The 23,697-nt window shown below is 34.7% G+C and overlaps 1 protein-coding gene across 1 annotated transcript; it reads left to right on the top strand.

Annotated features, from left to right (window-relative positions):
- Positions 1 to 392: 392 nt before the first annotated feature.
- On the top strand, positions 393 to 23,104 carry ALX1 (ALX homeobox 1). Its single transcript, XM_070407611.1, has 4 exons — positions 393 to 618; positions 3,392 to 3,696; positions 6,643 to 6,771; positions 22,533 to 23,104. Exons 1-4 carry the CDS (start codon positions 393 to 395, stop codon positions 22,851 to 22,853), a joined length of 981 nt encoding a protein of 326 aa, XP_070263712.1. The 3' UTR covers positions 22,854 to 23,104.
- Positions 23,105 to 23,697: the final 593 nt, after the last annotated feature.

Below are 23,697 nucleotides of genomic sequence, written 5' to 3'. Positions count from 1 at the left end.
GGGCCGCGTCCCTCCTGGCATGTGTCTGAAATGGAGCTGTCTGTCTAACCTCGGCCCGGACGCGCCCTGCCCGGGGAAGTGGGGGAAGGTGGGGAGAGGGTGGGGGCGGAGGGGGGACCCGGGGTGGAGTTAGTCGCTGGCCTATTTTCATATTCATTAGAACTGGGAGGTTGCCCGAGGAGCCCAGCTGAGTTTCAAGATATAAAAGCAACTTCGGGTGCCCCCTTTCCAGCCGGGACGCATTAAAGGGCTGGGAGCGGGGCAGCTCCCGGCGCCGCAGCGCTCGCTTCCCCTTCCCTCCTCGCGGCCCTCCCTCCTCCCGCCCGCCCCTTCCCTCCCCCAGCGCTCTCCAGCCTCGGCGCCCCTGGAGCCCCGAGACAGCTACCGGGATTATGGAGTTTCTGAGCGAGAAGTTTGCCCTCAAGAGCCCGCAGAGTAAAAACAGTGACTTTTACATGGGCGCGGGAGGCGCGTTGGAGCACGTTATGGAGACGCTGGACAATGAGTCCTTTTACAGCAAAGCCGCGGCGGGCAAATGCGTGCAGGCCTTCGGGCCCCTGCCCCGCGCCGAGCATCACGTGCGCCTGGAGAGGACCTCGCCCTGTCAGGACGGCAGCGGTGAGTCGGCGGCCCCAGCCCCAGCCCCAGCTCCCGTCGCGGTAGCCCGTGTGCAAATCCGAAGTTCCGGGGACCCACCGGGACAGTGGAGGAGGAAGGGAAGGGAAGCGGGAGGGCGGAGGGAGGCAGGGCAACGCTGCGGGTATCGGGAAGCTGTGTTTGGCTGCCGGCGACTTGGGAGGGCAGCGGGAGGAGTGGGCACCGCCGTGCCTCCGCGGCTCCCCTTTGGCTGCGCAGTGTTGTCCCCTGCGGGTCCCGATTCTCTGTACCCAGGTCCAGGCGTAAACCGATAGGGCGGTAAATAAAGCGTAATTGAGTCAAGACAGCGCGCTTCCTCTGCTAGCCCGCCGCGCCGCTCGGCAGCGGGAGCTGAAATCCATCACAGCTCGTTAGAGGATGTCACTGTCGTCACGAATGAGAACACTCTGAACTCCTTTAGATGAAAAACCTTTTTTTTTTTTTTTTTTTTTAATTTTCCCCCAAGACTTAGCGATATCTTACTGTGCGAAGCTGGAGAGTTGCTAGATTAGCTTGTGTGAATTTGTAATTTCTGCTTCTTTGGGTTTGCAATACGACCCAAATTTTTGAAGAACAGTCACTTGAAATAGCTTCGGGCAAAGGACCCCCAGTATAATCACTCACTCCGGAATTGTGCACGGTGCAGTTTTCTGATTCCACGTTAAAAGTCACCGCAGAAGCTTTCGGAATGCTTCTGGGTGAAATCTTCAACTTTGAATGGCCAAGTCTCTCAAAGTCAAAATGTTATCAAAACAAACCATCTTTCTATCTTGTAACCCAATACAAACCTATTTTTTCTCAGAGCGCGACAGCTCAATCAAGTTTACAATTCCAAGAGGACTTTCCTTATCATTGTATATATTCCACAGTTAAGCTGTAAGGAGCGGGTTGCTTTAAAATAACAAACGAATTAAGTGTGAAATATTTACAACAAGCCTCCTGCCCCCTGTTTTAATGGAGGTTGAAGATCTGGCAAGCACTGGCTCATAGTAGCTCCTTTTCTAAATACTTTGTATACAGTTCCTATTTTATTCAATGTTGCAAGTTACTTTTGACTTGCAACGTTGAACCAAAAATAAAGGTGGAAGCGATAGAGAAAATCAGTTAATCGTTTCGGTCATTTATTTAGAAAGACACATCAATTAATTTTTATGTTTAATACACTAAATGTTTGGCTTTCTGGATGTATTTTCAGACTGCAGTATCTAGATGTTTGGAATTCTTAGGTATCTACGTAAGAATGGACAGGATTTTGTTTTTAAATGGTTCTGTGATGCCCTGTGCTGACTGCTGGATAGAACTCAATCATAATATTTTAAATTGTCGGGAATCCACAACAAGAAGAGAAATAGGTGATTTTTGATACCTTATCGACTTTTGAACGAACATCACACTCCTAGGACTAGTTTTACTGTGAAAGAAGGAAGGTGTACACAGGCAGCAGTCCGCTCCCTTTAGGAAAGTTCAGTCTTTCTCCTGAGATGCCCTCAGTTTCAGGACTGCTTCCCCTCCCCCTATCGCTAATTACCGCAGTTCCCCATTTAACTCTGTCCACAGAGACAAGACCGAATTGTTCATCAGTCATGGCTCTTCTTTATATTTAGTTTTACATCACATCTTCTTTTGCACAAAAGTTATTTGGCATTTCAATGATAGAGGCATTCAAGTTCAATATCTTGGTAAAATGATTAAAGCAGTTGTAAAAATACATTGTGAGAGATCATTTCAATACAGACAAAAGCAAAAAAAAATTATGACAGTTCATTGGAAATTATTGTTCTGGCTGGGTTGACTTTACTTTTCAAAAAATGCCTCCCATTTTGTTATGTGCATTAATTGCGTTTGTGTGTGTGTGTGGCACCACATGATACATTTTTGTTTTATATCATACCCCAAGCATGCAACCAAATCTGGAGGAAATCACTGGAATTAAAACATCCCTAAACAAAATGCCAGCTGCAATTCTTTGTAACCTTTTAATAGATGGTTTAATTGCTATGCTTTGTTAGAGGTAAAAATAAAGCTTTCTACCTTAAAACATATTTTATGAGTTAAGAATAAATATTGCATATTTAGCAAGAACTGTAAACAAATTTATAAGCTGAAGAAGTCTACTTCAGTTTTCTATGGTAAACAGTTTCAGAAACTAATATAAAATCATTTTTAAAGATTTAGATCACTTTCTGAAAAAAATTAAAGTGCAGACATGAATATACAGTTGAAATATTCAAAATATAGTAGAAACAACACCATGTGGGAAATCTATAGCTTTCGTGTGGAGGAGGAAGATAACTTTTGGAAAGAGTTTGGATTTTGGTTTACAGATATTTAAATTTGAAATATCTTTCTTGGGCCATGTAAGTAGCTTAATTTTAATTCTGTCTGCTGTGAATATATATATGACTTATATTAAATTTGATTCAGTTTTCAAAAATTATGCTCACTTAGGCTTTTTAAAATCTGGAGCACTTTTAATTTGACTGCCTTAATTTGATTATAAATTATGTGCATAAACATTGCATTAGTCCTGTAGAACTATGAATTTGGGCAAATTATATGAATTCCATATACACATTTTAAAATGGCTTTAAACCTGCCCAAAGTGGATTAATACTTGTACCTAATGTGATGATTGAATTAATATGGGCACAATAAATCATTAGCAGACCATTTTCCTGATGCTCTAAATTACAATGTAAGTCCTTCATCTAAATGCTTCACAATGTTGAGAACTGTTGTTTTCCCCTGGTTACAGTGAACTATGGGATCACTAAAGTAGAAGGACAGCCACTTCACACTGAACTAAATAGAGCTATGGACAACTGTAACAGTCTCCGGATGTCTCCCGTGAAAGGGATGCCAGAGAAGGGAGAACTGGATGAACTTGGGGATAAATGTGACAGCAACGTATCCAGCAGTAAGAAGCGGAGACACCGAACCACCTTCACCAGCTTGCAGCTGGAGGAGCTGGAGAAGGTCTTTCAGAAAACTCATTACCCAGATGTGTACGTCAGAGAACAACTTGCTCTGAGGACAGAGCTCACTGAGGCCAGGGTCCAGGTAGGAGCCATATGATGGCCTTGGGTGGGTGCTGGTGGGTGTAGGTAGGTAGTGTTAGAATAATTCAATAGTTGCATTTGCCACAAAGGAACTATTTAAAGATGTAGAACAATGTTATGTATGTAGGTCTGCTAAAATTTCTTTTTATTTGCAAAGAATGTAACAACTTACATAAAAACATAAAAAAGAATACTTGAGTTATATAGGCATAAAACCATCGATTATTTAAAGAACTGAATATCTTAACATACGTCTGACTTCAAAAATTAATTCTAAAAGGCAAAAGATAGAACCATAGTTATTCACTTATTAATGCATGTGTTTTATTTTGTTTTTCTATTTTATCAGCTATTGAGTTTTGTTTTAAGGTTATACACCAGGTATTGACAAGTTATTTGTATAATGGCCTATAAATATATAATTTTATTGAAGTTAAGGTAATAATAAGACAAAGAAAAAAAAGAAACAATCTCATAAATTCCCAATTGTTATGTAAAGCAACTCTATTTTTATTATACATAATTAAAGAAAGATCATATAACTCATTTTCAATTTTATCACCTTAGTAGTTGCCAGCGATGTCATTCCATTCAATATTTTAAATATAGATAACTTATATAGTTTTTGCAGAGGCAATAGAAATAATGATCATACAGTAATTTAAAAATATGTAGTAAATTATAAGTTGTATTCAAATGATCAAATTGGATGATTTAATATACTATATTTGTAATCATTTGAAAAGGAAAAATTATACTGGATAAAATGTTATACTCTTAGGCATGTTTTATTTTTATTAGAGTTGATATTCTTGTATTACATTTTATTAGGTTCCAAATAACAATCATTTGGGAGAATGACCTTTTTCCTTGGCATGCTTTTATTACTCTAAATAGGAAACTATTGAATTCTGCAGTTCCCATAAACTACAGAATAAATGAATGAGTGAAAACTTTTGTGCTTAGTGGAGTAATAGTATTTATTCTGAAGATTAAGCCATCGTTAAGGCCTTTACATCATTAAACACAACATCTGGTGGTGCAGGGGTAACAAGCAGCAGGTTTTTTTCTGCAGTTGTGGAAGCAAATGGTTACTTTATCTTAGTTCAGGAAGTAAGTATATAGAAAGTTGATGCTAACGAAAAGTTTTAGAATTGTCAAGTGTTAACAGGAGCCCGCATGTGTTCCCTTTTCCTGGTACACACATATTTAAATTAGTTATACTTGTAAGCATAGAAAAACGTGTTTGCATACAGAGGGGTCAGCTGTGTACAATTCATATTTCCCCCTTAACATTTCATCAAGTCCTGATTCATTTTTTGTCTGAGAACATGCACAGAGAGCCAGCCTGAACCTAATTTACTCAGGTTGTTTTCTTTCCTGCTTTTCACATCAGAGTGGTTATTGGCATCCATTTTAAGGAGAGTGTCAAGGTCTTTTCTTAGTGAAAAACACACACACACACACAAAAACACACCTTACTACTAAATTCCCTTAGTATGCTCTTGGTGCCTATCTGTGGAGACAGCAAGGAATTACATTTTGTTTGGTTTGGTTGTTGATGTTGTCTTGAGTCTGGGCATAATGGATAACACACATTGGCCAGCGGTGTTGTAAGAAACCACACTGAACAGGTAACTCCCTTTGCCTTGTTTTAATTGCTGAAAACTCTTCCAAAGTGCCATCTTAAATCTGCGATATATGTTTACATATTAAACTGAGTATTCAAATGTTTCCGTAAGTGTGATTATAACTGAATTTGCAAAAGAATAAAACTTTCGAGTAATTTTAATAAAAGGCTTTTTAACAGTTTGCATTTTTATATTTGATTTCCAGCTTCTTTCCTAAGTATTTTATATTCTGAACATACTTGTGTAAAGACTAAAGAGTTCCTGGAAGCTGCTTGTGTCATGTCTACTCAAAAATATCAATTTATACATATTGAAGATGCTTTTCTATATCTCCCTTTAGTACATGAAAATATTAAAATGAAAATTCTGGAGAGTGATAAGTATGAATTAGTGAATATTTAACCCTCTGTGGAAAATGGTTGTTGCAATAAATATTGTTAGTATGAGAGTGTAGTGACCCTGTAGAGGTCCCACTACTCATAGACTTCCTTCACACTTGGTTATATCTGCTCTATTTCTTTTATTATTTATTACCTGTAAGTCATTTACATTGGAGAATAATTTTGATGATGGTTGAATATTTTTTTATAAGAGAAGATAAATGTTATAAGTGGTATGTAATAAACACATTTGTTTATTTTAAAACCATAATTGTACTTCAGATGATTCCATTTTACCTTTTGTCTCTATCATGCTCAGTATTATATCTAATCTTAATATTTTATGTTTCTATATAATCATATTTCTGCTGATGCCATCTATTTTTAGATGAAGTCTTTATATTTAAATTTTTTCTAAGAGTATGTAAGTATGGGTATAATCAAGAAAAGTCTTCACTTTATGAAATGCTTTAAAGATAATTGTTTTGATAGACCCATATATTCATTTGGTTATAAATTGGCTGGGTTAATGTCATGTGCATAATCCCCAATTATAAAGTCATGAACATCTCTCAAACTTGCAGCATTCTCTGAGAGGAGGATTATCTATGATAGTTTGGAGATATAAGGAGTCTTCAGGATCATATACTCTAAATCCTTTTTATTTTCTATAACTGAAAAAACAGAGGCTCAAACATATTAAATAAATGTTTTTAAAGTATTTTGTCTTTTTATGTTAATTTATAGTGCCTCATGGTTATACCACTTATCTAAAGGTAAAATAGAAAGTAAAATTTGTGGATTTTTTTCTGATAAAAATTTCTTTTATTAGTAATTATATTGACCTGATTTACCTTTCTGATTTGAATTATTTTAACATCACATTTATATTATCAAGTATTCTTTAGCTAAAATTCTACTTCTTTGAAAAATTAGGTTTGGTTTCAAAATCGAAGGGCCAAGTGGAGGAAAAGAGAACGTTATGGCCAAATACAACAAGCTAAGAGCCATTTTGCTGCCACCTATGATATATCAGTTTTGCCCAGGACTGACAGCTATCCTCAGGTATGATAAACTGTGTGGAATACTGATCAAGTAAAATACATGCGGAGTGTATATTATTAAAAGAGCTAGTATAGGCTTTATTATATCTAATATAGAGGTTTGGAATGAGAATTTTAAACTCCAGAAGACTTTTTTCATGTTTGTTAAATTTTACTAAAATATTTATTTTGTTACTATTTTTCCCCCAGAGCCATTCATTGAACAATATTTCAGGGTCTCTTCCTTGTTATACAATGCAACTCCTGAAGTAGCATCATTCAATTGTATATGTCTGCTAATTACTCTGCATTTTAATTATTCAAAATCACTTCCCTTGTTTATTTCAAAAATATATTGAATATTGTTTGGCATGCTATCTCTGTAGATAATGTTTCACAAGTCAGCCCTACACAACCTAGTGTCAAATGTAGTATAAGTTGCTCATTGTTTGAAGGAAACATTTAGTCCTTTGCTTCTTAACATGCATGTAGAATTAGGACTGAATATAATTTAAAATTTTTCTATCATGTAAAAAAATGCTTCCCTTTATAATGGGAGTTCTCATTTTAAAGACTAGAAATTATTTTTTCATCTTTTTTTTAAAATTTAGAGGTTTTCTTTTCTTATCCATACTCAGTAATGCATGTAAGTAAAAAATATTCTTACCTTTCTAAATGAGTATTACTTTATCCTAACACTGAATTATTCAGAACTGTATTTGTTACATGATTGGCACATATTATAAGGAACAAGTCATCTGTTATTTACTTCATTTTTGTTTAATGATATGCGCTGTAAGAGACCACTTAGATAACAAATATGTAACGTGTTTGTTGGTGGAATACCTTGATAGTCCAGTAACGAAATCGTCACAGCCTCAAACTTACTAAAGGTATTCATTTTCTTCAACTATAAATTCATACCCTTTTAGTATGAATTCAGTCCTCTATTTTTCTACTATCCTTATGTTCTGATGCCTTTTTTGACCCTTAACAGCCTATCTTGAGATCTTCACTCCTCCAGATAAATTCACCAAATGTATTCGTGTAACATTATATATGTACAAGAGCCTTAGAGATCATTTTATTCTTCTTCTTCATTTTAGAAGTTAGGAAAGCAGACCCAGGTGAGCTAAGGAATTGGTCTGTGATCATACAAGCAGCTCCTTACAGGCCAGTCTCTAAGGGAGGCAATGGCTCAGCCTTGTCCTGCAGTTTGCTAGTAGCTTTGGAATAAATGCCACACCTGCCATGAGAAGAATTGTGTTTTCTCTTACTTTTAAAAATGTATCTTAAAGCAGTTCCCTTACTTTTTCCTTCTGTTTAAAAGCAGGTATACACTCTTGGTTACTTATCATCATAGGGCTAATGAAATGTTATGCACCAAATATTTTTGAGTGTCCTAGTTGAGTTCTAAGCAGAGGCCTAAGGGGCTCTTTCCCCTCTAGGTTACAAGCTCCCTGAGAACAGGCACTGCAGTGTTCTCCTCGTTGTTATATGACTATAGCCCTTACTCTCTGAGGCACTGTTCTAAGCAGGGTGTGTATATGAACTCATTTAATCCCCACAGCAACCTTATGTGGTTTGAATTATTATTTATCCCCATGTCTCCTGTGAGGAAACTGAGGCACAGAGAGGGAAGGTATATACTCACCTCCACTGGTGGTGAAGCCCTGATTTGACCAGAGGCATTCTGGCTCCCAAGGGCAAGAACTTAACTGTCAATATAGACTGTCTCAGCAAATATGTTTAAATGATTGCAGGGTTAGCAAATTAATACCAAAGGAGCATACTGCTTAAGCTGTTTATTCGAATTTGCATTTTAGTTTAGGGAGCAGCGAATGTATTCACAACCAGTGAAATAACAATAAAAATAATAGACATAGCATTTATTTTATTTTTTAAATATATTTTATTAATTTTTTACAGAGAGAAAGGGAGAGGGATAGAGAGTTAAAAACATTGATGAGAGAGAAACATCGATCAGCTGCCTCCTGCACACCTCCTACTGGGTATGTGCCTGAAACCAAGGTACAGAATCGAACCTGGGACCCTTGAGTCCGCAGGCCAACGCTCCATCCACTGAGCCAAACTGGTTAGGGCGACATAGCATATATTTTATATAATTTTGAACTATTAGAGGCGATAGTTGACTATGAGGACTTTAGAAATAAGTCACATATTAGGAACTCTTTTCAAGTGCACTTTAAACAGTCTGATAAGTTTATTCCACAATAGTTGAATATATATTTTTTATACCTTATTATTTCAATTGTCATTCCTTTTCTTGTAAACCCCATTTTTCACTTTGTTCCTTGCTATTGGTTGCATTATCTCTAACTCCCCTTTCATCTTCAGTTTAGCCTAAAGCATTAATTATAGTGCCTGGCACCAATTAACCTCTTTATAGTGGCTTAATATTACTTAATATACTCTGACTAGATGCCCCTTTTCCTAGGATTATCATGCCATTATGTTACTGGGCTGCATACCTTTAGATATTAACAATTAGCAGAATGAGGCAACCCAGCAGCTCAAGCAGGAAAGAAAATGGTATGAGTTATACATTTGAGTCTTTTACACTCTAGCAAAGGAGTAATTTAAAATTTCCCTTCACGAGTCATGGGAATTTCACACTAATTCTCCCTGTGGCTTCTCCATGCTGTATGTAGATTGGTGATACCACCTCATAATTTAAGTATGGAAGCACGGAGATTAGATGTAGAAGTTATTTTGACAGTGCAACTTGTCAACAATAACTAAAATCAATACTATAACATCCATAGTGCTTTTCTACACTGGTAAGTCATGTAATGTTTGCTTGCCAGAAATTCTGAAATCAAGTGTCTTCCACTCCCCCACTGTAAGGAGAAATTTGTTTTAACTTTAAACTATGGGGTTTACTTTTTAGTTTGTTAGAAAAAAGAATTATGACAGTACCATGTCTCCAAGCATCAGCCTAAAGGAAACTTTTTTTTTTTTTTAATCTTGTGGCTTGAAGATAGGAATGTATAATGGGAAAAATAGAAACCAAAATAGAACGCAACAGCTCAGTGCAATAAAACTTTGAATTTGGTTACTGTTACTAATTCTAGAAAAAAGTTATTAATTATAAAAACAGTTGGAAACTAGAAAATGTTGGAGGCAGGACAGAAACAAAGAATTAGCAATTTGGCAGGAAAGCAAAGGCATGCACAGAGATACACGAAAAATGGAGATGGCTTAGAAAGATCTTCTCAAGCCTGCCCAGTGTAGATAATGATCTTACTTAGCATAAAGGTATTCATATATAACATATAATATGATTACTTAGGAATAATAATTAATATTTTCTAAAGTGTTCTCAATACTTTGTTTCCACTGGTCTCCATTGCAATATAGTAACAACAGCCATAACAGTAAGAGAAAGTAACAGCCGGCTGAGGGCTTATTTCAGCCCGACTTTCTTCCTGTAGCCATTAATCACTGAACCTGAACCCAGGATCTCTGAGTGGGAGTCCAGGGTGCCTGATGTAACATTATCTCTATAGTGTATCATTGAGCAATGAAATAGTTAAGTTTTGACCCTAAAACACTGAATTACCTTGGGAAGCAAAAATGCTCCTATTTCAAGACGTATAAAATAAGGATATAAAGCATGAAAAATGTAGACACTGTTAGACTGTTTTCATATATTATTTTTCTTTAGCTCACTCATATCTGATAGTAAACAAATAAGAAAGTGAGTGGTGTGATATCAGTAGTAAAATAATTTAATGTAGTACTGAAAATAGCATTTAAAAAAACACCACTTTAGCTCACAATATTAGTTGCCATTCAACAACACTGTGATTTAGATAAGTTAAACTACTTGATGTTCTCCAAAACGTGATATTTTAAAAAACTGTTTCATTGCTTGTGCTGAATGTGTCCCCTCTCTCTTGAATTCCCCTCCCCTCACCTAACCCCTTTTCCTTCATGAAACCTTTTCCAGTCCCCCTATAATCAGCACATCACTTTCTCCACTGACTGTGACGGGCTGTATACAGTGTCTGCCAGCCAGCTTACTATATATATAAAGTTTTTTAAAAGATGACTCAATTCTTACCTTTGTATCACCACAGTATTAAGCAAATTATACAGGGGTGGATAAAAGTGTAGTTACAGTTGTAATACAAATAAATAATAACTAATAAATAATAATACAAGAACAAACTCATTCACATACAAATGTAAACCTACATTTGCCCACTCTTGTATATACACCGAATAGACGTGGACAAAGTATTGATTCACTTCAATATTTTTTTCAGGAGTACATTATAAACCTAAAATTAATCAATTTTCAGTACCACAGTTGATTTTTGAATCTCTGCTATTAACCAGCTCTGTGGTCTTAAGCAATTAGCTTTTCCTTTTTAATCTCAATTTCCTCCTCTGCTAAAAGGAATAGACTAGAAAGATTTTGCTGAAACCTTTCAAGTCAATTATTTTTCCCAAAGTTTTTTGCATTTTATCCAATAAATATAGTATGTGTGGTACTGTTGTATGCATGGGGGTTATACAAATGAGCCAGACCAATTTTCCTACTTTGTGGACAAATTAAGAACTAGGTGACTCATTTATATATGGAATCTAATGAACAAAATAAACTGATGAACGAAATAGAAACAGAGGTATGGATACATGGAACAGACTGACTGCTGTCAGAGCAGAGGAGGACTGGATGAAGGAAGGTGAAGGGATTAGCTAAAGAATACATATATGCACACCCCATAGACACAGACTACAGTGTGGTGATGGCCAGAGGGGGGCTGGCGGGGACTGGGTGGAGGTCAGCAAAGAGGGTGATGGGGACATCATAATAGTGTCAACAATAAAAATAAAGATACCCTCAAAAAAGAACTAAGTGATATTTGTACCAAATTCTGCAAATGCTTCTTGATGCAAATTATACCCAACAACCAAAAATACCTTTGCCCTTCAATTGAAAATGCACGAAAGCATCTATCAACATTAGATTCTAATTTGTTTGTAATTTATCAAAACCAAAGCATTTTAAAAATTATTTTGGTGATTAAAATATTTAGTTAAAGTATAAAAATTTCTGGAAGATTATAACTAGCCTTCATTCTTACAAGGAACCCTAATTTTATGACCTTAGATTTTCTTTGGGTTGTATTAACTTGATCATTTACTAGTGGGGTAACTTTTGATAAGTCTCTTTACTTCCTTAATTTTCAGATTCTTTATTTGTAAAATGGAAGCATTGTTAGTGCTAGAGTTGGTCGCTATGGTGGTGTAGATGCTGATGAACATCATCATAAAGCTTTTTCTTTTATTGAGAGGATTAGGTTGATTTCTAAACAGCCTACTGAGCTAAATCCTGAGACTTGAGGAGGGCCAGGTGTGAATGTATGACTATGGGCCTCACAGTCAGGGAGTGGTGAGTTCAAATCCTGGCTATGCCAGGTTAATATGTTTTGGAGCTTTCCCCAAATGAATTAACTTCAAGGAATGTTTCTCCTCATTCATCAGATGGGGATAAAGTTCTTATAATCTTTGAGAAGATTAAACAAAGCAATGCATGCAAATTACTTAGGGCATTGCCTAGTACATAATGAGTGCTCAATAAATAGTAACCATTCTATAATAGCCATTAGTTATTATTATTTTTTCCTACAATAGAGAGGAAAAGTAAGTGTTTTGAATGTTCTCTTATGTTGCATGTTGTAGCATTTAAACTAATTCAATCGGTGAGTAAATTTACTATTTAGGGATCTAGGGAAAGACCAAATTCAGTTTAATATTATTTTTTCTTTAAATTAAGATAACTAAGTCTGGTGACTTTAGGAAAGTTTGAGCATATTCTTCTTCTTCCAAAATATTTTCATCAAAAATTTCAAAGAAGGCATGGAAGTTTTTCCCAAGAAAAATTTTAATGAGGTTTTACTTAGTACATAGTGAAAATGATAACTAAATCTATACTTAACAAATTACAAACGTTCCTGCACAGTATCTTGTTTTCTGATGTTTAATTGATGACTTTATAAATTTATGCCCCTTTGAGTTTGAACATACCAATAGTTGGATTCCAGTTATAGGCAATTTGTACTCATTGTGGTAATTTAAAACACAAATTAAGATTGTATAACATTTCTAGTTTAACAAATTCTAATTCAAACATTGTAAATGATGCAATTTTAAAAGGAAATAAAAAAGAAAAAATGAAAGGGAATAATAAAGCAACAAGATAGTGATTGTGAGGATATTGTTCACCCTATCCTCTTCTATCACCATTTTCTGTACTAATCTTAAAGTTTACATTTACTTAAGCTAAATAAGGAATAAGGAACTTCCCTCCTTAAGCAACTGTGCTGTAGCAATTTGGTATCTGGATCAGTTTTTAACCTTTGGAGAAAGTCTCACAATTTTATCATTGTTTTTTTCTATATTTTCCAAATATTTAAAGTAAACAACCCAATAAACTTTGAAAAATGTTAGTAATGTAATTATACTTGATATGTGATATAATGAATAGTCTCATATATATGAAACAACCAGTGCAATGGTTATGTAATTATACAGTGAAACTCCCTTTATGAATGGAGGGACAAAAATGTTAGCATCATTAGGTCCACAAGTCATATTGATATTGTACAATTTCTCACTGATTAAGAGCACAAATATTTAAAGTCATACAAAGAATATGATATGATAGTCTATTACTCAAATAAATATATATAATTGATAAAGTTGATTTAATTAAATATATGCAAGCTTTATATAAATATATATAAATAATATTTCATATAGAGGTGTATATATATATTAAAAGTAAATTATATGTAGCATGAAGCAGATTTTGTCAATATCAATTTGCTGAAGATGCAGCTAGACACAAATGGTGAATAACTTTTATTTTGTTGGAAATACATATAAAGAGATAAAGAATGTCCTCCAAAAGAAGTAATGTGCATTCATGATCTAGATTATGAAAATAGATTTAGTTCTTTAAAATATTTAATATTCAAGTTTACTGTGATTTAATGACATACCCATAATTATAACTTAGCTATTTTTGTTGTTGTTGTTGCTTTTAATAGGTGGCCACTGTTAAAGCATTAAATTTAACTTAATTGGTCATAAGTATTATATATTTCTTTAATTTTTTCCAATTATACTTGACATTCAATAATATTTTGTATTAAATTCAGATGTACATTATTTTATATATTAAGATGAAAGAGTAAATAAAAAATTGAGTAGATTACCAAAATAAATAAGAAATGTAAAAATAGATTTTGAAGAGTGCCAGTGTTTCTTATACACATGAAACTACCTTACAGGAGACTAGAGAAGAACCAGGGGGAAAGTAAGCCATGGAAGCCTGGGAAGTCTATGAGAACAGACCTGTGGGTTAAAACTTGCAGTTCACACTATTATTGTTAGTCAATAACAATAAGGTTAGTGAACCTCATGAAAAACTTTAATCCAGAATTTTATCTGTGCCATATTGATTAAGCCTCATGTTTCTGTGGGTTCTCTTTTCTATTCCAAATCATGGAGCATTAAAATAGAAAAAAATTTTGCACAAACTCACGCTTGATTTAAAAATCACAAAAATTAAATTTCAGTTTTGTAGTTAACACAAATACACGATATCTATGATTTATGACTTTATTCAGGATTTTAAGAATAAATTCAAAGTTCATGTTTGACATAAATGAGACATTTCTAAGATTTAAACTATTCTGTGCAAATGAAAGTATTTGCATATTTGATTTATATTAATAGAAAACACTTCATATTTTAATCTTTGTTTCTTATTATTGTGAACTTAATTCTTTTAATATATATTTTATTGATTTTGTACAGAGAGGAAGGGAGAGGGATAGAGAGTTAGAAACATCAATCAGCTGCCTCCTGCACACCCCCTACTGGGGATGTGCCTGCAACCAAGGTACATGCCCTTGACTGGAATCGAATCTGGGACCCTTCAGTCCTCAGGCCGATGCTCTATCCACTGAGCCAAACCAGTCAGGGCTGAACTTAATTTTTAAAATATTTTTATTGATTTCAGAGAGGAAGGAAGAGGGAGAGATAGAAACATCAATGATGAGAGAATAATCAATAGGCTGCCTCCTGCAGGCCCTCCCACCTGGAGCCTGCAACCTCAGCATGTGCCCTGATAGGGAATCGAACCATTACCTCCTTGTTCATAGGTCAGCTCTCAATCACTGAGCCATGCCGGCATGGCTGGGTGTGAACTTAATTTTAATTGGGCAATTGTGTCATCAAAAATGAATCAGGCCCTGATAAATCAGCAATGGTTATCATGCATGTATTAAAATACAAGTAAAGGAATGTGAAAAATAATTGAAAAATACTTTATAATTTTTGCTGGATAATAATAAATAAAATAGAAAATGCTAAGTGCTATGATTTTATGATCTCTTTAAGTTAGTTGAGCTGAAAAGTTTTATTTTAAGGAATATAGGGTATACTTTCCTATAATTTTTTTAATAATTACTATACAATTTGTGAACACATCCAGAACTAAAGGAAAATAAAAAAAATCTTTAATGTTTCTTATATATTTGACTTGGTATTTCAAATATTATTTGAATAATACAAAATTTAAACATATTTATATGATGTCATTCTGAAAATTTCCAGACATTAACATTTCTTATGAAACTTAGTGCCTGTATTTTTGTACTAAGAAAAGATATATGCTTTCATTTTTCTGTAAAGCACTTTTTTCTCAGATTATTGGTCTAATATAACCGTTATATCTAACAATGATTTTTTTAAATGGAAAAATGCATTCTTTCTTGTTCCAAATCTCTGTCCGTATTTGTAAGGTGAAATTTCATTTTAAAAATCTAAATAGCAATCAGTATTTAATATGTGATTCTTTTCTGATGAATTGATTTTTAATCACTTCAGCTTAATAATACCATATGCTGATAACATATACTTTTGGAATTTTTAAAATGTAAATGATTTCCAAAAAAGTTAATATGTTAATTTTTTTTGGCCAAATGACACCTAATAAGTAGGCACTAATGAAACTGCAACCTCATTTCTATCTTAGATAGTACCTCAACAAGATCAATCGATCTTTTTACTGTGATTTATTCTAGTTGGGACTTTTTCCCAGATGGACAAAGCCTCAGTGTGTGTGATTCACTGGTAGCAAACTCCCTACTTAGAAAAACACTTAATTCCTTCTCCCTGCCAGCAACCTACTGATGTAGTTACTAGAAAAGTTAATGGGACCCTAAAGTTAGTCAACAGCTAAAAATATCTGCAAGTTACCAAACATATGATTCTTATTAATATTTTACCACCCTACATTTTAAAGGAAGCGATAGGCTAGTAAATAATGTAATAGCCTCTTAAAAAATTGAACTGCTTTTGTAAAAAGTGTTGTTTATATTTTTTAAAGAGACCATATAAAAAATCCGGTAAATTATATGGTGATAATGTGGTAATAAATCCATATAGTAAGTATTAAATGATATGCAGAGTAATCAATAAATGTAAACATTCTGTCAATGATGAAAAACCAAAATCAACTTTTGTATTTTAATGCAAATAAGCTATTGCTATATTAGCATCACAAATACCTCTTTGTGAATCCCTGATTTCTGATCTTTTAAATTAACTTTTAACAGGGAAACGTGTGGTTATTTGATGTGAGGGTAGTGTGTGTGTAGTAGCATGATGTGTGTATGTGGTATGCGTGATTATGTGTGTATATATGGTTATTGGTAGCAGGTAGAAGCAGTCTATATATACAGAGGAGAAGTATGGTTAAATGAAATTATTTTAGTAGACAAATATTGGTTTTAGAGATGCTTTGAAATTAAAGAATGACTGTTAATTGTATATTTTCATGTTTATAAGTATCTCTATTAAATCCAGATTCAATTCCATAGGCTTCTATCTTCTATATAGCACTAACATTAGTATATATAATGTTGTCATGGAACTCTTTGATGTCTTTTACACATCATGATACTTTAAAATTAAGACAAAGACTAACAAGGTTTTTAAAAAGTATGAAAACTACTCACAAAATCATCAAATATATTTGAAATGTGTACCATGTTTAGCATACTAAAATTTCCTTTGTAGTTTTGGCTATATAAGAATATATCTATATCAAATTTCTAGGTGAAGGTAATTTCCATATCCATGATTTACCATATTGCTTTAATTCATGACAAATATATATCCACAGTGAAGAACTCTTAACATGTGTGTATTTTGTATGTGTAATATGCATGTATATATGAACCCTCTTCTTCCTACCTATAGCTTTTAATTTCTTAGAATGAAAATGAATGTTAAGTAAATTTGTTTTCAGTTTGGAAAGAATCAGACAAAAAAAATAACTTTCCTCCAAAATTCAAAGTCATGGAATAATTAAGTGTTAACTTTTTATTTGATTAGGAAAACATTAAGGGGCAAATAAATGTTCAAAGTGGTGTATAGAAGTCAGCGGAACTTCCAATTCATGCTAATGGGAGGCAGTTGGCTAAGTTCCCTGGACAGTGCTTTGAACATATCCCTAGAACTTTTAAAAATGTTGCGAAGCACATTAAAACACAGAATGTTTTAAGATTCTTCACTCCTTTTAAACACAAAGAAGAAAAAGTGTGAAGGCAGGCAGTCTTTTTTTTCCCCTCAGAACACATGAAAGAAGGATATTTAATAACGTTCTTTCTGGTTTAAAGCCCTTGACTATTATACAGTTAGAGGCCAACAGAAACACCCCAAAATTTATTTGGTGCTGGGCACTGCCATTGTAGGCGTCTGTGAAATAATCCAAAAGAGTAACAATTCTATATATTGAAAAAATATGCATTCAAAATGTAACAGAAAATGTAGTATTTCTTATGATGAGTCAGAGAGTGAGATTTTTTTTGTATGGCTTTTCTGTTGACAAATATGTATAAACAGTTTTAGATAAGATGACTTGTAGACCTAGCACATAGCTTTAGAAGGACCACCTACAGAATACAATTGGTGGAGGCATGGGACAGCCATAGAATGAGACCACCTTGACAACAGATTTCATAAACCACAAGATCACACAACTTTGTAGTTAAATATTGCCTTTAAATATTAACAAAAGAAGATAATCTGGAACAATGATGCTACCTGCCAGGTTCCCCTATAGTGGTGTTCAGACAACTTCTAGAATATGATATTCTGTTCCCAGGGCTGGATATTGATGTGGGTGAAGGGTGTTGACAGCCTCCAGCATATCTGGGGAATGTGACTGGAATGAGCAGTCTGGAAACCATGCATATGAGGAATGCTTAAAGAAGAGAGACTTGCAATTGTGTAATAATTTTGTAGGATATTTGAAGATTTTCACATGTGAGAAAGACACTACCTATTCTGTATCATTTTAAGGAACAGAAATATAAGCGATAGATAGAGGAAGATAACAGCTTGCTTTTAAAAATTTCCTTATTGATTAAGGTATTACATATGTGTCCTTACCCCCAGTTCCCCCCTCCACTCATGCCCTCACCCCACTGTTGTCTGTGTCCATTGGTTAGGCTTATATGCATGCATGCATGCAAGTCCTTTGGTTGATCTCTCCTCTTTACCCCCACTCCCCCTACCTTTCCTCTGAGGTTTGACGGTCTGATCGATGCTTCTCTGACTCTGGATCTGTTTTTGTTCATCAGTTTATGTTGTTCATTATATTCCATAAATGAGTGAGATCATGTGATATTTATCTTTCTCTGACTGACTTATTTCCCTTAGCATAATGCTCTCCAGTTCCATCCATGCTGTTGCAAATGGTAAGAATTCCTTCTTTTTTACCTCAGCGTAGCATTCCGTTATGTAGATGTACCACAGTTTTTTAATCCACTCATTTGCTGATGGGAACTCCCATTTGACCCAGTGATCCCACTTCTAGGAATATATCCCAAGAAACTAGAAACACCAATCAGAAAGAATATATGCACCCCTATGTTCATAGCGGCACAATTCACCATAGCTAAGATTTGGAAACAGCTTGCTTTTTATAGAGCTCTCCAAAAGGGAATGGAGTGTTTTTAAAACAGGTGAGCTTCTTGTCAACGGAAGCGAACATAATTAAAAGTGTAAGAGGGGTGTTTGCGTGTGGAGGTAAGCTAGACTCTAACAGTGTTTCCCAAGCCTTGGTGATTTTCAGAATTGCATGTGTGTATTATGGCCTTTATTTTATCATAGGCCCCTTGAGCCACACCTTCTGCTTAATGAACCAGAATCTCCAAGAAGATGCATCTATAATACAGATTAAGTATTTCATAGAGAGGGGGGGGGGAGAAATCTACCCAGAGAAATAAAGTTAGCAAGGTGTAGGTATGTAATTTTATGATTTCTATTAAGATAATAATTGTAGTATGGTGATTCTAGAGTTCAAATTATGAAACAAAATGTAGAACATTAGCATTAGCATGTGTTGCCCATAAAAGTTTGATTGCATCTGTAAGATGGATCTGTTCAAATTTCATGTTCTCAGAGTTTTTTCAATCACTTAATACATTTGTATTCAGGGTTTATTATGTGTTGTGTTAGGCCTGAGGATGAAGAAAGAGTCTAAGCAATCATTGAGGATTTTGCTTTTGGAGAGTAGGCCTAAGAACCCCCACAAAGTTAGGATTATGAATAAGTAAATAAGCAATTTTAACTTATAGAGTAATTTTTACATCATTGTAACATTCCTTACGATTTGCTGGGTTCAGATTTGATCTCCACCATTGGAGTCATTCAATCTTGGGTGAGATTCTTAAGTTCTCCATTCTATACGTTTACCTTCTACTAAATGGGGATAGTAAAAGCTCACATCTTTTAGTGCGTTATAATAATTAGAAGTCTTCATAAAGCATTTAATATAATGTCTGACACATGGTAATTGATCATCATAAGCTATCATGAGCCTCATTTTGGTTATCTTACATCCAGAAGAAATGAAGCTTTAGAGGAAGGAAAACCTCAGTTCATTGGGGATATTAATTTTGTGACTTACACATAACTTTCAATATGAAAACCAACTAAATCCCTAAAGTCAAATGAAGACGTATCAGAAATTTTAAAATGAGAGCAAGACATGGGTGCTATGAGGGGACACAGAGATCATAGAAACAGAACATATCAGTAAAAACATGTGACACTATTGCTACCCATGCAAATGTATCTTCCTAAATCTAACTAAAAGCATTGTTGTGGTAGCTTGCTTTACCAATCTGCTCTGTTCCAAAAATATTTCTATATGCTAGAAATTCTTTCACCAAAAGTAACACATTTAATTTGCCTAATCATGTCTAAATAAGAAGTTTTGATAAAAATAAAAACATTTGGTTCTCATGTCTTGGAAACTGGAGAATTTCTTTTCAACTTATAAATAGTTTAATGTTAATTCCTTTAGGGAGAAAATACTCTCTTAATTTATATTCATAGATTACCTTTCTTGTCTTTACCTTTCTTATTTTCCCTTTTTTACCTAATTGGTAAATATATTTCTATGCATTTAGAATATGAGCAGATGCTTTTAAAAATAAATTCTAAACACTATGTATAGATTGACAAATCCTTTAACAAACATAAAATGTAAATAATCTCTCTCTGCCACTAGTTTGCCTTTCATTTACTTTTTCAAAAATAAGCAAGCGCCGAAACCGGTTTGGCTCAGTGGATAGAGCGTCGGCCTGCGGACTGGAAGGTCTCAGGTTCGATTCCGGTCAAGGGCATGTGCCTGGGCTGCGGGCACATCCCCAGGGGATGTGCAGGAGGCAGCTGATCGATGTTTCTGACTCTCTATCTCTCTCCTTTCCTCTCTGTAAGAAATCAATAAAATATATTTAAAAAAAAAAAAAAAAAAAAAAAATAAGCAAGCAAGTTCACTTTCATTTCCTGAAAGCCCTTTTGTCAGACATGTGACTGTGGTTTTTTCAATGTAGCACAATGTTTGATTGAATGTCAGAGGAAAATCAACCAAATCAACTTAGAAGAGCTGGTTGGACAGGGTAATGACATCAACAGCCTCTCCTGTTGGTTTGAAATACATAATTCAGTAATCACTGGCATCAATCATTACGTATTTTTCTAAAGTGGGATACATATCATAGAATGAGTCATAGTTGAAACAACATAGACCATGACGATGTAAGGATTAATAAAATATGCATATTATTATACATATTTGTAGGTATATCTCATAGATTTGACATTTATAGCAGCTTACAAAGTATTCATATAAAGAACTATTATTAAAATATAACTAAAATAAGCATCTTGCCAATTGTTGCAGTCCCGCCTAAGAGATGAAATCAGATGTTCAGTTTGAAACTGCTACGTGGTCTTTCTTCTGTGACAGAGTAGCTTCTCTGCCAGTGTGATTTAGAAGAGTCACTAACATATTTTCTACTTTTAATTGGAAGTAAGTTGTTTTAAAAAGTACAATTTAAGCTTGGGTGTTGTAAGATACACCAAAGGCCAGATGTAGTAGACTGGAATCTTTGATTAAAAATAAATATAGGAAAACATTGTAATTGATAATTCTAATTATCATGATTTTTTAAAAGAAAGCAGATGCGATAAATGTGTATATTGATGCTGTGTTCTACTACACATCTATTGCAATAATGCTGTAAAAGGCATACAAAATTTAAATTTCATCTCCTAAGGCTGCATGTCTGCCACACTACACCATGCAACATTGCCCTTTCTGTTTTTCCTCAGCTCCTTCCATTTGTCATGATTTTCTCTGTGCTTCTCAGTAATGCATGTGATTGTTGTGTTTCTATCCTTGTTTAAATATCTAGTCTTAATCTACTTTCTGTTGAAAATTTATATTATGCAAATTCGACTTAGGGTGTTTTTACATGCTCATAACTTTAAAGAAATTTGTGTTTGTTGGTAATATTGTACTAATTGTTTTCTGTAGAGATTTAAGGATATGAAATGTGAATTTCTTGGGTACAAATTATAACCCAATTTTCAATCATAAATGTGATGTTTGTTTTTTAGTACTTACATTATATTCAGATATTTTTGCTAATACTTGAATATTTGTCTCAGTTGCTTCCATTATTTGGTAATGGTCATGTTTTAGAATTCTAAATTTGTTTTACATGTCATACATCTGTTGTAACCTCACTATATCATATATGTCAAAGAATAAATGTTTAAAATATGTACTTATTTTTCATATTCACAGATCTATGTATTCAAGATGTTACTAAATAAAAGGCAATGAAAGGTTAAACATTTTCCAAAATCAGTTTGATCAAAAATATCTACAGAACAAACAGCTTAATGTCAGCAATGGTTTCCAACAAAAACTGCCACACTGAGTCCAACTATGGAGCGTAAAAAATGAAATTGTGTCATTTGTTTAGAAATATGAAAACTATATTTAAACTTAAAACCACCTTTTAAACCGCTTTTCTAAGCACATGAATTGGTCATGAATCATGACTAAATCTTCCAGATTTCATTTTAAAAATTATGACTGTAAAAAGAATACTCAAGAGATTGACATGTTTTGAGAGTATTTCATGTGGTGAAGTATGTGGGTTTCGGTGATCTATTACAGTAAAACAAATTGGAAGAATCTTTCAAATTATTTTTCAGTAATCACTTGACATACACAGAATGTAATGACAGACCACCCATCAGGAGCAAACAATGAGCAGCTAACAAAATGTAGCAAATACAGTGTGACAAAAGCAAGGGAACCAAAGCGAGGACGCGTCAATGTCATACTTGTTGTTTTCTATATTCCAGATTCAGAACAATCTGTGGGCAGGAAACGCGAGTGGAGGTTCTGTGGTCACGTCATGCATGGTGCCACGTGACACTTCCTCCTGTATGACACCTTACTCTCACTCGCCTCGGACAGACTCCAGTTACACAGGGTTTTCAAACCACCAGAACCAGTTCGGCCACGTGCCCCTCAACAATTTTTTCACTGACTCTCTTCTGACGGGGGCTGCCAATGGACATGCATTTGAAACGAAGCCAGAGTTCGAGCGGAGGTCTTCCAGTATCGCAGTCCTTCGAATGAAAGCCAAGGAGCACACTGCCAATATTTCATGGGCCATGTAACATACAGTACTCTTATTTTTCTTTAAATGGAAAAGTCAAACATCCTTATTTCTCATATTTAAAGGATATCACAATAAGCTGCTGTGTGCGGAATTGCTAACGGTCAAGATATACAGTGAGACCAGCTTAAATGAATAGTTGTGATTATTTAACGTTAAAATCTAAGAGTGGACATCTGAGGACTAAATAGGTTTACCATGCACCAGTCTCCACCAACTCTGTTTTAGTAGTAACTTTCTTCTATTGTACAAATCGATGAAATATGGTCATGCAACCTTCTTAAAAGAATAAATGTATTAAATAAACTCCTCTGTTATAGATTGATTTATGTTAGTTCTGCACAACAAGAAATCCCTTGTAAAGTAATACCTGATAAAGGAAGAAATGCACTGGGGAGCCTGTCAGGATACCGAAGCTGTCAGGTAAATATTGAAGCAGGGTGTTTCGGGGAGTTAAATGCCATCTCTCCCTCTCTGGCTCCAAGACACAATGGGCATATTCCTTGCTGCTGAGAATTTATCTTCAGGTCTCCAAGATTTTTTTTTTTTAATCCCTAGATGCTTAGTTTCCAATCCACGAAAAAAGAACTCTTCTGAAACGACCAGCATTTGCATGAAATATTTGGGCATAGTTTCCTGAAACCATGTGGCTGAAGGTGATAACTGAAATATTCCGGTGTGATTTAAAAGATAGTCATGAGAACAGTTTTTTATAAATGCCATTGTTCGAGTGAAAAAGTCAGTCAGCATGGACTCGGTGTTTTAGTTATCAGACACACAAGAAAAAAAAAGGAAGTTACAAAACCTGCTGTTGCTTTTAAGTTAGAATTGTCAAACGGTATACA

Source organism: Myotis yumanensis, unplaced genomic scaffold (genome assembly GCF_028538775.1).
Source record: "Myotis yumanensis isolate MYYU_CA2020_CCGP unplaced genomic scaffold, mMyoYum1.0.hap1 SCAF_3, whole genome shotgun sequence".
Lineage (NCBI taxonomy): Eukaryota > Metazoa > Chordata > Mammalia > Chiroptera > Vespertilionidae > Myotis > Myotis yumanensis.
The sequence above is the reverse complement of the archived record's forward strand: the minus strand, read 5'-3'. Positions and strand labels throughout refer to the sequence as shown.

Excerpts from the sequence above, each read along its gene's own strand:
- ALX1 (XM_070407611.1), top strand. The coding sequence starts at position 393 with ATGGAGTTTCTGAGCGAGAAGTTTGCCCTCAAGAGCCCGCAGAGTAAA. Across the intron at positions 3,697-6,642 it reads TCACTGAGGCCAGGGTCCAG|GTTTGGTTTCAAAATCGAAG; the intron begins GTAGGAGCCATA and ends TTGAAAAATTAG. Across the intron at positions 6,772-22,532 it reads GGACTGACAGCTATCCTCAG|ATTCAGAACAATCTGTGGGC; the intron begins GTATGATAAACT and ends TCTATATTCCAG.